The sequence below is a fragment of the Aquila chrysaetos genome, chromosome 17, assembly GCF_900496995.4.
Source record: "Aquila chrysaetos chrysaetos chromosome 17, bAquChr1.4, whole genome shotgun sequence".
Lineage (NCBI taxonomy): Eukaryota > Metazoa > Chordata > Aves > Accipitriformes > Accipitridae > Aquila > Aquila chrysaetos.
Genome location: NC_044020.1, coordinates 13,647,396 through 13,662,073, shown reverse-complemented (window position 1 = coordinate 13,662,073; position 14,678 = coordinate 13,647,396). Strand labels below are relative to the sequence as shown.

At 40.0% G+C, this 14,678-nt stretch overlaps 1 protein-coding gene across 17 annotated transcripts in view; it reads right to left on the bottom strand.

Moving 5' to 3' along the window:
* The window catches only part of CACNA1C (calcium voltage-gated channel subunit alpha1 C), a 448,320-nt gene that overhangs the window by 177,059 nt on the left and 256,583 nt on the right, over window positions 1–14,678 (bottom strand). For all 17 annotated transcript variants that reach the window (XM_030040267.2, XM_030040270.2, XM_030040271.2 and 14 more), the window contains exon 6: window positions 570–731. In XM_030040267.2, coding sequence (XP_029896127.1) covers window positions 570–731 — 162 coding nt within the window. The remainder of the gene's footprint in view (window positions 1–569; window positions 732–14,678) is intronic.

Below are 14,678 nucleotides of genomic sequence, written 5' to 3'. Positions count from 1 at the left end.
TACTAGTTGCACTTCTAACCATGGTCACAGCTTGTGATTAAAAAAAAGGTACTGGGCCTCAATTAGATATTCCTTTACAATGATACCTCTTTAAAATGAAGATGTATTTGTGTACAAGATTAATAATAAAATATAAGAGTTGTTCATTTCTGTGATGGCATCTCATTTGTACCTCAGTCTGCTCGTGGTAAAATCATTACTTTAGTGTTACTTGAGCCTCTGGGAGATTTGTTAAAGAACTCAGGCTGGCTGGTAGTGCCAAAGGTCCACATTAAGTCCACTACTGTGTTCAGCAGGAATTGACAGTTTTCCATGTAGCCTTTACAGGCAGGCCAACAACTGAGTGCCCAAGATGAGCAAGCTAAACTGTCACCATTAAAGGCAGTGTCTACATCAAAGGTGATTCATATCCAAGAAGCAGAACAGAGGAACCACCACTGTGAAACCCCAAACAGGTACACAGCAGGGAGCAACAGCCACCTGTCTCCTGTGCCAGCACAAATGCTCCATTATATATGGGGAAAGTCTCCCTCAGAAAATCTTTGTGTGTGTGATAGTGTTCCCCTTACCTATCAGTCCCCCTTGCACATGGTAGCAGGTCTTATGCATCTTCCCCATAAATAACTCCAGTCCAATGATGGCATAGATAATAATGACAAACAGCACCAGCAGGGCAATATGCAACAAAGGGACCATGGCCTTGATAATTGAATTTAAAACCACCTGGAGACCTGTAGAGAGAACAGAAGGAAGCACTTATCAGCAAGAGAACAAAATTTAGAGAGGCTATAAATTGCACAATAATACATCATTTTTATTTCATTCCCCCTCACCTAAACTCATTATCTTGATGATGTAAAGATGTACATTTACAGATCACCTCCCTCCAGAAGATCCCCAGCATTTCACAAATTTACCATCACAGCCTGGATCACAGGCTAAAGTAAAACAGGTATTACGTTACCTGTCACCAAAATACCACCACTCTGGGGAGGGGATATATTAGCTATTTTGCCTGTCCTTGAAAATGAGACCTAAGGTGTTCCCCAGACAGTATTGAGGAGAGTTAAAGCATGGGAGAAACAAAGAACAACCAGAACTGAAAGAGGACAAGAACAGTGAGACACACAAGAGGGCAAGTGGTGGGATACTGCAGAGCTGCACCCCAGAGCATGGGGAGAGATGGCAAACTGAAGTCATGCCCCTACTCTGATTCTGGGTTCTTCCAGAGGTCAAGTCAGTCTCAGGCAGAGCCTGAGCTGCTGAAGGACCACCAAACCCATACTGACTGAGAGCTCCTGGCCCTCTTAGGATCTCCCTGCACTCCCGATCCACCTCACTTTACTTCAGTCTGCACAGAGGGAGAGTCAGAACCAGCAGTGCTGGTTTTGCCCACAGATTTAGGGATCACTCTGTAACAGAGGTTGTCCAGGTCCCTAGATAGGGGTATGTCCTGGTTTCAGCTGGGATAGAGTTAGTTTTCTTTCTAGTAGCTGGTACAGTGCTATGTTTTGGGTTCAGTATGAGAAGAATATTGATAACACGTTGATGTTTTCAGTGGTTGCTAAGTAATGTTTATACTAAGTCAAGGATTTTTCAGCTTTTCATGCCCTGCCAGCAAGAAGGCTGGAGCGGCACAAGAAGTTGGGAGGGGACACAGCCAGGACAGCTGACCCAAACTGGCCAACAGGGTATTCCATACCGTGTGATGTCATGTCCAGTACATAAACTAGGGGAGTTGGCCCGAGGGGGCAGATCGCTGCCCAGGAACTAACTGGGCATTGGTCAGCGAGTGGTGAGCAATTGCATTGTGCATCACTTGTTTTGTATATTCCAATCATTTTATTATTATTATTGTCATTATTATCACTATCAGTTTCTTCCTTTCTGTCCTATTAAACTGTTCTTATCTCAACCCACGAGTTTTACTTTTTCTTCCTGATTCTCTCCCCCATCCCACTGGGTGCGGGGGGAGTGAGTGAGCAGCTGCGTGGTGCTTAGTTGCTGGCTGGGGTTAAGCCACGACAGGGTATGAACAAAATATTATTGCATGGCTGTTGTTAAGGTATGAGACTGGTATAACTCATAATCATGAGCAAGCCAAACATTTCCAGAAAGGCCCGGGGAAGGTGACTTGCAGCCAAGTTTGCTAAAGCACTAAGCAGCTGTACCTTCAGATGCAGTTGACTCAAGTTGCAGATTCACGGGCCTTTCTCAGTCTCCTTCGCATTTGTAAAATCAGAATAACAAAGCCAGCCTCCTAAGCCTTTAGTAAGGATTTGCATTTACAAAGGTCTTCAAGTTATTATTACTGGTGGCAGTGATGGCAACCACTGTCACTGGCAGGTTATTAATGCTGGAAGTATTGTGAGACCTCTAGAACTCTATAGTCTACAAATAGCCAGATCAGAACAATTACGAGCTCATGATTTTGCAATGACTGAGAGCCAGAAGCCATTAATGTCTCCTGCAAATGCTGTCATCTCCTCAGAGAAGTTGATATTAGCTGTGATTTTTGAAAAATGTGATTCATAAGTTGTAAATGTCTGTTATACGTCTGCCAAGAGAATTTGTGATAACTATTAACTTTTAAAATCTATCATCTAAGATCTTAGATTTTCATTTTTGCTACTTTTTTTTAAACTAATTTAAATACTTTCTAATAAGGATGACACATCTCTTGACAAGCACTTTCACTCATAGGCAATCCACTTGCCAATTCACAGCTAAGGCTGAGACTTTGTGTTTGCTCGCCAGCCACAATGGAATGCAGCAGAAGCAATCAAAGGTGGCATCAGCTGCCAGGCCAGCAAGATCATTCACTGCCTGCTAGTAATCCAAAGCTGGCTACTAGCATCCCTTTAGTCAGATATTTTTTGAGGTGCCTGCAATCAGTTCCATTATCTGTTAATGGTTCATGCTACTGTCCAAAGGGAGTGATATTAGCATGAAACATTCTAGCTTTCACAAAGAGATCCTTATATGAAGTACAATATTGACAGGATCAAAACTCATCCCATGCAAGAGTGGGCCGTTCTGCTTGCTCAGTTACCTCTAGGTAGTTTGTATAAGCAATGTCTCTGGGGAAACAATATTGCTGCGATTACATGAGGCAGGCAACTTTTTCCCCTAGATGGTCACCTCATTCAGTCTACTAATTCTAAATACATACAGAAAATTAATTGCAGTCCACATCAACATCGCTCCAATAGTTTACAGCAGTTGAGAACATAACATTCACCAGAAAATTAAAACAATGTCCCACCTTCTCCCAAACAATGTACAATACAAGAAAGTTAAAAGACTACAGATGGCTGTGAACCTGGAAAACCCCCACAAACTTTGCAGATTGAAATATTTGTAGCTTCAAATAAATCTACACAAAAGCAAATAAAGGCCCCCATTTTTAGTGATTTTAGGAGCCTTGTTAATCCAAAATGTAGCCAAGATCACAAGGTTGAGTTCTAATACCAGGTGTTATGTAATTTACCCTTAATTATTATTATTAATTGATTTAATATGCATCATAGGATATACCCAGTGCTTTTGAGAGAGTACTGAGGACAGACACAATGATGAACAAAAAGCTCTCTCATTTTAAATGTAGCTTCATTATCACCCACGACATGAAAGTACTTCAGTGTACTACAGTTGTCCAGTGAAGATATCTGCACAAACCAACGTCCTTTGTTTTAGCAAAGCAATGGTTGTGACATCAAAGGCTTGCACCATAAACATGAGATGACAAGGTGTTTAGACAGTCAAGGGGAACATGTACCACCAGAAGATTTAGATGAGCTTCAGCTAGCTTAATTAGAGAAAAGCTTCTTGAGGATAATAAACCAACTTTGAAGAAGAGATGAGCTACTGAATACTGTTAGCATGACTTGATGCGTGTGCTGTGCAGTACCCTGTTAGGGCAGTCTATTTTTAAATCCAGATGATTCCACTAATCAGCAAGCTTATATACATTACTATTAAAGTATTCAGAGAGTTTCTAAAAGCTTAAAACTGCTAACTATACAGCAACTTTGGAAATATCCTCTCAGAAGACGTAATGAATGCTACTTGTAGAAGGGCAAGGGATAGATGCATATAACCATGCTCCGTGTATTGTTGTCAAGCTTACTGCTCCAATATAGCTGCTGCCAGTAACTTACTTTATTCTCAGTTCAGGCAGCCACTTGCAACATGAATAACTGTTGCAAGGAATGGCATAAGGAACCAGGCCTGGACAATCGGAAAAGTCGGTGTTGTAGCAAGGGGGAAGACCAGGGAAAGCAGATAAAAAAAGGGTTAAAGGACTGCGGGTGAGCCATGGGTAGGTGGAACAAACAGACACTTTTTTAATAAAAGCCCCACGTGTTTCAAAACACATCAAATCTGCATTCTGAAAACTGAGAGATGCAGATCAGTGTCTGTGGATGATCAGATACATTTCTGATCAGGGTAAATCAAGGCAAGTCATCCCCTTACATGCAGTCACAAAGCTTTTTCTAACCAATGGCAAGAGCTTCTACACACTTCTATGTGCTCATTCCCTGTGCAGAGGAAGAAAAGACAGTTGAACTTATAAAAAAAAGAATTCTCTGTCCCAACTCATGCATGGTCTTAATCTTTCCACACTGTGACACATAGATATCATCCAACATGGGCTCTCACAGTACAGGGGCAATAGAGTCCCACTTGCCTGATGCTCTCTGTAATACACCACTGCACATCTTTGGCATGTTCTCCCTCATGGAGGTAAGGCTTCAACTCCAATGAGCTGCGCAGCTTATAATCATAATTAAATCAGAATGCCTGCTGACTTTATCAGACTGCAAAGCTGGCCTCTGGATTTCAAGTAGGTGATGCCAATAACTGCCTTCCCACAGCAGAGTGAAGAGCTGTGTTTTTACACTGCTTTATAGAGGCTGGCAATGCCATCGTTGGCCAACCATAAACACAGAGTCCTGAACTTATGTCCTGGCAAGTAAATTTAAAAATAAATGGTTTTCAAATATTTGGCATTCTAAATGTGCTTATTCATTCGTGGAAGCCCTATCCATGTGCTAGACACTCTCCAGACATCTGTGAAGGCACAGCAGCCGCCTTGAGGAGCTCACTCCAGGCTGGACAAAGAGATAACTGCACAGAGGTTAGGAAAAGTGCCACAAAAGGGATTGTTTGCAGTTTTTCAGCCCACGCTTTTCTTCTGTTAATAATTGAAGATCTTAAACAGCTCTTAGTATTTATTTTAAAAGCACTTCAGTTTACCTTAAAAAAAACCCCTCTTGGCTGCATTCTGTTGGCTGACACTGACTCCATAAATGTTTCAGTAAGCAAAACATGTTAATACCATTCCCTGGCCTCACAGAATGTAGCATTTATTTACACTGATAAAACATTTTAAATATTTATTACATGGGAACAACATTGCTTTTTATACAAGGTCAAGCCCTTTTCAGCCCCTGGAGGACTGCATTGACCCAAGGGTTTAGGGCACAACTAAGGAACAGAGGGAACAGGGAAGAAAGAAGGAAAAGAGCTTATACCAAGTAACACTGATCTTTCTCAAAGCTATGGGAGATATGCTGTTTGGGATGCTGCAGGTGTTTTAGAGCCCTTATACGATGCTGTAGTTTTCTTTCAGGAAGACAATCATAAGAAGGGCTGGTTGCTGTCTCATCAATTCAGGCAGTTATTGAAGAACGTGCTTATCTCTAAGCAGGTAAGTGTCTGCACCTAAAGCAATGGGATTACCTACATAGCCCCTTGTGTACTTACAAGCTTTTTTGGATTTCAACCAATGCTCAGCAAGATGGCACACAAAAAAAAAAGTGCACCAGACCCTGCTGCTAAAATGCACTTGGCATTGCTGCGTTGTGGAACATGTCCAAGGAAACTAATGGTAGGTTGGTCTCAGAAAAAACGTTTGGGCCTTGCCCAGCACAGCTCTATCTCACACTTTCACGTGTCTTCAATTTTGGATCAAACTTGGTTTGCTGGACAGGGTGATTTCCTGTTCTCATCATATTAGCAGTCCAGATCTTCAGAGAAAGTGTATTCCAAGTATACTCCTTCATTGGTTTTGCAGGGCTATATTTTGCCTACACCATGGCGTTGCCTGAACCAGGAGTATGAGAAGGAACAATCTCATACAAATGACCCTCTGGGAATGAGCAGGAATAAAAGGGAAAGGAGAGTACTTTCAACTCCATCCATCCCTCCTCTTCCTCCTGATACACACACAAACACACACAGATTTTCATACTTAAGCCAGTGCCAAGGGTGTGGGAGGTAATTATTTTTCTGCTAATATAGTTCAGAAGAAAACTACTACTTTCTGCAAGCAAGGAGGAAGCAGGGGAGGATTTGTGACTCAGCACAGTGCCTGAGTCAGATCACTTCTGGGAACCACTCTTAAGTGGTAGAGTTTATGCGCCATCCCCAGCCACAAGCTAGGCCTACCCACAAATCACAGTTATTTCTGATGATACACTAAGAGACTGCCACTACAGTTATCTCTATTTCCAAAGCACAAGCAATATAACCAGTAATATTCCCCAAAGTGGATGTTTATCACTTAATAAACATAGGCATTGGCTAAGAAAATTGAAAAAATTAAATATTCATAAATATGAAAGGTTTTATACCAATTTTAAAGGAAGCCTAGAAAACAACAGACATTTTTATCACAAAACAGTCCAAAGTCATGGCAAGATATCTTAGATAAGTACATCTGTAATGATTTGTGAGGGAAAAGAGTGAGGACTTTCTTCACCAGTGTTGCAAAGGAAACTCATATGGCACAGTTCAGTTAAGGACAGCTGTACAGTAACAATTCAGGGAGGTAGTCCCTTACTACTGTCTTGCTGGAGTCTCAAAATATTAGTGCCACATTGCTAGATAAAGCAAATTCTGTGGCTGTAGTGCAGTGTTCTTGGGGCTGCAGATGTCATTTCTATTTCAAGAATAACAGAGAAGGTCTTGGAACAGGAAGGAAAGACACAACACAGGACAGCAAACTAGCTGAAGCAAAAAGAAAGAAAAACTAGGAAAGACACTTTTCAAGCTGAACAGTGACTGTTTTGGAGTAAGTAACGCTATTTAAACTTACACGAACGCACAATTCAAAACCATGTGCTGCAACTAATAGAGAAAAGAAAGTTTTGGCATCTGCTCTGAATGTTCTCATTCCTTTGTCTTCAAACCATGTTTTCATTGACTTTTCAAACTGAAATACACACACACACACACACACACACGCACAAAAGGAGATTCATACAAATGGGCTTGTGTGCGAACACAATAGTTTTATGTTTGTCAAGTCTTGCAATACCGCCCTAGCCTCACCCTTTGAGATGAGAAAGGAACAGCAAAACAAAAACAAAGGCCACAACAAACCCCAGCTCTTCCTTCTGGATCCTTTTCTCTTGGAAAGCAACTAATCTTCAGTATCCTCTGCTTGTCAGTGACTTAACTTAGCCAAACAATACAGCTTGCCCTCAGCATGGCGGCCACACAGCCCCAGCTTCTGGGTGCCTGAGGAGGATGGTTGGATAAACGTACATGCTGCCTTAGGCTCTTTGCCTCTCTGCTGGAAGAAACCTCTGCTACCACTCGTAGAAGCACCCTTCTCCCCTCCTAGGGGCCTTTAACCTTTTTAAATAGCTTTTTGTTCAAAGTACAGAAGTGTTCACTTTATAAGAAAGTTGCTTGCTGATCAGAAGACCTTGCTCATCTTTCCAGTCCCAACACATTAAGTAGATCCTACAAGCTCAACTTTATTCTCCAGCCATTTGATCTTAGCTCAGTTCATCTGACGATAAGGTCCAGGCAAGATCTACAGACCTTCAAAGTAAAAAAAAAAAAAAAAAAAAAAAAAAAAAGGTAGTGCCCCTCCCATGCAGCTACCTGCGTATAGAGGAGGAGCATGGAGAGAAGAGCAGCAACTAATTGCCTACTGAAAATTGCACATTACAGAAAAAAGACCATTTTGAGCAAAACCACAAATGAAGTTCAGTAAGTTAACTTTGAGGCTGTTTTGAACAAGCACCAGAGCACGCTGAAAAGTAGTCTTATGCTGAGAGGGGGGAGGACGAGGTCAAGTATTCACTGCCAGACAGAAGTTCCTAAAGACGGGCTGAAAGTAAGGTAGAAAAAGGGCATGCAGGAGCCCTGGCAGTTTCTAGGCCAGCAAGGATCAGCTGTCACCCTTTCCCAGGAAACAGCTTTGATTTTCTGCTGACAGGACAAACATGGACTCTCTGAGAACTCTGTTCTTGGGTTCATTGTAAAGGTTTTATCTATAATCACTGTGAAGGATCACAAATAGGAAAAAACTTTTTTTTGCCCCTTTCTCTACAGAGCTATGCAAAACCAAAGACAGTCTGGCCAGAAGACTGCACTAGTTCTCAGTGAAATGATCCATCCCACTTACACTTTTTAAAATTTCTTCTTGCTCAAGCACAGCTGTGACAGAGAACAGTCTTTCAAGCTCCAGTACAGGAGCAAATTTTGGTCTAGTCCTGTGACACTGGATTCAGTCAGAAAACTTGTATAGGAATGTGTCAAAATGCTGTACTGCCTTTAGTCTGCTCAAGCGAGCATAACCCCCCCAAAACAATAGTTAAATAACCTCTGAACTGAGACAATGATGAAAAAGCTTTGTTTCAGAATGCCAAATACTGTTTGCACACAGCTCTGAGGAATGACTACACACATTAATGTGTCTTAAGGATGTAGTTTTTGAAACAAGGAACTATGGACATCTATAAGTGCTAAAGCATCATGGTAACAGAAATGGGCCTAAAAAACTTGGGTCTCAATTGTGAGTGTACCAGCATTTAAGTGGAGGACTAATGGCTGTTGGGTTATAAATGCCTTTGTAAAGTTGCCAAATTCTCAGGGTCATGAACAGCATTATTTTTACCTGTTTATTCTCATAGCTCCCCAGGTAAGTGGGCATTAGCCCCTTTGGTTCATGGTTAAATAATCCTTTCTGTCTTATAAAAAATAAGTTGTCTTAGCTCCTTCTCCTGATGCTTTTTCTAGCTTATCACTTGTGAACAGGTTTAGAAAATTTAAAAGCTAGCAAGGTAATGAACATTAACAGGGATCCTGCAAATGTAAAAGTGCCTCCAGGAGTGATAATATTACAGTCTTGTAGTACCTGGAGAAAAAGATATTGATGACAAAAATTGATCTTGCGTGTTAAACACTCCAAGCCTATCATAACTGGCATACCATGAGCTACGCTAATTTTTACCTTCTCATGTTAGAAAAAGTGCAACAGAATACTGGATAAACCCCAAAACTTTCTCTTTAGATGGCTATCTATTTAGAAGTGCAGCACCGTATATGCCAAACACAGGCTATATAGGCCTGGAGAAGAAAACTCACTTCACCTCTTGACTTTGGATAGTGTTTAATGAGCATAGTTGGGACTAAGCTCTGGAGAGACATGACATTTTCAAAATAGCTGTCATACAGGGTTTTCAAGAGTATTTTGAGAACTTAAAATAGACAGTTACCTGATCAGATAACGAAAGAATTTATGCTGACCACACAATGCGTGATCACTGCTGTGTTACTGTCTTGATGCACACATGGGATTTGTTTTCTCTTTTTAAACTACTAAAAATGCTGTTAATGAAAACGCATGGTACAATGTCAAAATCCTTGAAAAGACATGGCCAGACAAGTCTGAACAACTTTGCATCAGTGTTAAGAAGAGAGTTTGTATTTAGGGACTCATCTGTTCAGTGGTTAATCAGTCCCATCTCAGAATACCTAAAACTCCAGCTTATTTTCTTTTCCGCAGTAGTAAGACTGTTGCTTTCGATTTTTATAACTCTGATTAGCCTTAAAACTCTGCTTGCAGGCCTCAGATAATAAAATGCCTTTAGGGGAAAAAATGCCTTCTGCTATAATAAGCAAAACCTCCTTTAGCTCACTAGGTAGCTCCAGTATGTTTGGACAGAAAAATTAATGGTTGCAGTTTTCACAGAGATGTATTTGTCAGACGAAACAATGTTTTTTTATTGATATTTACTTTCTTTGTAACTTTCTTTATGACTTGCACAATCAAAAAGATTTTTGTACAGACTGTGTATGTATTGCTGGAACGCATTGGAACTAAACATTTATTTATTTTGAATTTCCTTTTACAAATAATAAGCTGTCAAGAGGGAATCATAAGGCTCTCCTGCTGCAAACTGAACAGCTAAATTAAAATCTTTACAGATACCGAAATCTACAAATATAAATCTGAGTGGAATTTGACTCCCTCCAAAGAAAAGATTTTAAGTGAAATAACGATCTCAACACTGGAATGTGAAAACCAAAAGATGGGCTAAAGCTTGAGTTTAAATTATCACCTACATTGTGAGGGCAAGGGTGAGACTCAACCCTACATTCTTTCATTGGGCGCTGTTTATACTAAACAAGAGAACTGTTAGATTTAAAACAGGACTTTGTAAAGCTTGTGTGTATGGATACGTGGACATATTCTTTGATTTCTGATCAAGACATCAAACCTGATTAAAAGGAAATTTATCTTTTGGAAACTTCATCTTTTGGTAACTTCTAATACATGTTAAAAAACAATGTACGGCAACAACCTATGAGAAAACATCAATTGCAGAAATGCGCTGAACAAGGAACAACAGTTATTGCAGAAAAAATTACTAAACCCAACAGCCAATGCAAAACAAGACAGAAATGTCAGTCAGGCTGCTAGTTTAATACGTTAACAGTTATATAAAAGAAACCGAACCAACAGATTATACTTCTAAGATATGTAGCATTTGATATGTCCCAGTTCTCACACCAGGTGTGTACTACTGCCTTCAAAAAGGGGAGCCCTCTACAAGAATGGTATCTGATTGAAAGATGAGATGCCTGAAAAAAGTTTAGAGGGGAAGTTTTGTAATCTGATAATGAAATTGGATTGCTATAGATCTTTCCACTCCTAAAGAAAACAAAATTTAGTAAGCCTTATGAAAAAAGTGACAAAACCAGAATTTTTATAATTTCTTCTATTTTTTTTATTCCATGAGCTACTTTCTGTCAGAAATGCTTCTGATGTAAAGAAGTTGAGCAGCTTTAGCATTACTGAAGTTGAAAAAAAGATTCCTTGCAGAGGGCTAGCAGATGTTTTCTGAATTGTGATTGATGTGGCAAGGCAAACCAGGAGTAAATAATCTAAAACTGAAAAAATAAGAGGCATAGCTATTCAGACAACTCAGAAAAAACAGTTGCAACAAAGGGCAAAACACATATGGGATAGGTTATTGCTACATGTGTTAAACAGGAATTGGATTTGCTTCTGGGAAAAAGGGAGATTAGGAAAGATGTCTGATCTCCTTCCCTTTTCCCTGGCAGAAAGAAAACTTTGATAAAATGTTAAGAGATTGGGCAGGTTAGGTGGGCTGTAGTTTGCCTTTGGTCAATACTTCCCCATGATCAGAACAACAAATTATTTGTTCCATCAGTGAACATCTTAAGCATAGAAAAGTTTATTAGTTGTTCCTACCAGCCAATATTCCTGTGTTCTCAACTAGCACAGTAATATCAAGCAGATGTAACTCAGAAGGCAGTAGATGATTTTGGAGAAGCTAGATTAAAGACAAGAGGGAAGGTCTCCAACAGATTTATGTAGCCACTGAAATTTTTAAATATATTTCCTCAGATTTGCCTCCTCTTAGTTCAGTGTGCTTTGTTTCTTTCCCTCCTATAGCACTTGTACAAGATGCAATATTATTACAAATTCAGATCATCACTGAAAAAAAAAAAATATCTGGAGACTAAACAGAAGGCTTAAAAAGTATTCGCTGATTGAGAGAACTATCTGACTGGTCGGCTGCTCTGTGGTTTGCTGATATTTTGATAATGCTTTGTGAAAATCACAATAATGACTACAGGCATCTAACAATGCTTTTGGAAGGCTGGGACAAACAGAATTAATTCAAATGATGCCAAAGTCACAGAGCATCCATGTACTGCCTTGTGTCCTGAGCAAAACACTCTTTTATGAACTCTCTTGTGTCCCGCTTCTAAGATGAATGCTACCCAGTGTGTTAGTCACCTCTTTGAGAGAGGATGAGAAAGCTTCAGACATGTTAAAAAGTCCCAACAGTTCAGTAAGAAATTAATAGATGTACATTCACTTTAAAGAAAATGAATAAAGGACTTCAAATCATTCCATACAGGATCTTAAATCAATAAGCAATGCGAAATTTAGCCAATTGGAATCAAAGTATGAAATGACATTTGATGTAAGCTTGGGATGACATCAGATGCAGTAGAGATGTATGTCATGTGGGAGAGAATGTAAGAAGAAAACAGAGTAGATCATATCCTTACTATTTTGATCTGGAACACCAATATCTTCCTTTGCCCACCACAGAGACAGCAACAGCCAGCAATTACAAGCGAGCAACTGCGAACCCAACACACTCCTGCTGATACCAGTTAGTTACAATCTGTATGTATACTTCTGCTCCTTTTGTGGTCCAGGCAAAAACATATCTAAACAACGCAAACCGTTCTTTGGAGACAGCAGATGGCATTAGATTTTCAGATGCTTTAGGACAAGCACCTTGATGGCATGGGCTTTCTCTCAGAGCCATGCCCTACACCCATTCTGAATGAAAAAAAGGTGCTAGAAAGAAAGTCTGATCTGTCCAGAGCACTTCTGAAAAACCTCTTACTAAGCCAAGTTAGGATTTTTTTTACTATCTCCACGTCTCCTCTTTGATGTCAGTGTGGGTTCTATTTTCTTCATTTGGAAGGGACTGCCTTCACCCTGATGTGGTTCCACATTACGGTATTAGGATTTTTTGTTTTGTTCTGTTGTGAAGACATGTTGAATAATCATGCCAGCATGCACAGTAATTGGTAGGATAAAGGCTGACACAGTTATTTGATACATTCATAGTTAGTGCTATTTTTAAAAGAGCTACATAGCCAAGATCAAATAATAAATATTTCCCTGTTTTCATTGGCGTTCCTTAAATATGAGAGAAAACTTTATTACAACAAGAAGGTTGTGCCTCTGTGAGCAATCTTCTTTACCAAGACAAACCCCTTTTTGCTACACTGAGTTAACCTCTTCTGCCATAAATTACATCATTCTGCAGGTTGTACCACTCAAAGAAACATGCTTTAGGTCCTGATTGTGTAAGCCCTGCTCACAGGAATGATCTTTACCTATGGGAGATGCTATACTGGAATCAAATTACTCCCTTGAGTAACAGTGACCTAAGTAAATAAAGGACTTGCAAGTATGTGTGGAGTTCTAAGTTAACTACGGAGAAATAAGCTTAATGAGGACATTTGGTTCAGACTGTTCTCTCCTTCTTTCTCTCCACTTCCTTCCCATTTGTAATGAAAGCAAAACAAATTGGCCACTTGAGATTAAAAACAACTAGGCTATGACATGGGAAAGGTGGTGCAACTTGTCCTCACACGGTGCTCTTTGTGCTGGAGAGATGGTACAGATGGCTGAGAAGTCTTGTTCAAGAACGAAGGAGAACGTAAGAAATCTGCTTGAGAGCACGTTTCCTACAGCTTTTAGAGCCCAAGAGAAAAGAAAGGAACTGGCTTGGCAAAAGCTGACATTATTAAATGCAATAACAACAAAGTTTAAGGCAGAATTAAGATTTGGAAGCCAAATTTTGTCCAAGTATATTTGCAGCAATTCCCTCTGTTGTCAATGACCTTTATCACATGGGTTTGGTGGCAGTAAACTGTGAAATATAGGGTCTCCTCCAACTTACTCTACTCTTTTGTACCTACACACAAATGCTTCACACTTTGGAAGCTTTGATCGGGCCACTTCTGTCTCCTCAGTTGAAGGCAAGCCAGAATTCTCCACTGGTATGCTGTTTATACCATAACTTCACATGCATCAGGAGGGTAAATTTAAGGCCCTAGCTCCACCAGTGACAGTGTATAAATGCAAACCATGTGCAAAAGAGATGACTGTCAACTATACTTTGCCAGAAGCATACACATTTTGAAAAAAAATTGTCTTCCTGACTGCCAGTTAGTATTTGCTTAAAACTTAAGACTTAATATGTGCTATTCAACATATAGAAGCAGGCAACAGCTCACATTTCTTTGCTGTGTTCCAAAAATGCATGGTTCTCCAAAGAGATGTCATTTTAGATTTCTTGAATTCTCTGTGTTTATTACCTCAATTACATTATTTCCTCAACTATATAAAGTGGTGATAATTTTCTTGGGCTGTGCAGAAAACAATGAGAAATTACAGTTGAAAATTTTGATTGTGCACTAAAAAAAAATAAATCCCAAATGCAAGCCAAATAACTGCATTGGGTGTGTTTATTTCAACAGCTGTAAAATGGAATCATTGCAATAGATTGAGCTGCATTGTCTCAGTGGTTGGGAAGGGCATCGCAAGCCCAAGCAGGAGGGCAATCAGAGGCCAGACAGTCAGGTGCCAGTGATGGGGTAAGGTGAATGTCACCACTGCACACTGAGGTACAGAAAGAACTAACTACATGTAGAGTTGCTCCAATTCCCATCCTCACCTTCCAGTAAAGCGGTTTGGCACACTCAAGCTGACATGATGCTACAAAGGAGAATAGTGAATTTCACCCTGGGAAAGGGCATTTAAGGGTAGTTAAAAATCACCATTTCATTCTCCCTGCTTTATACAGTACAGG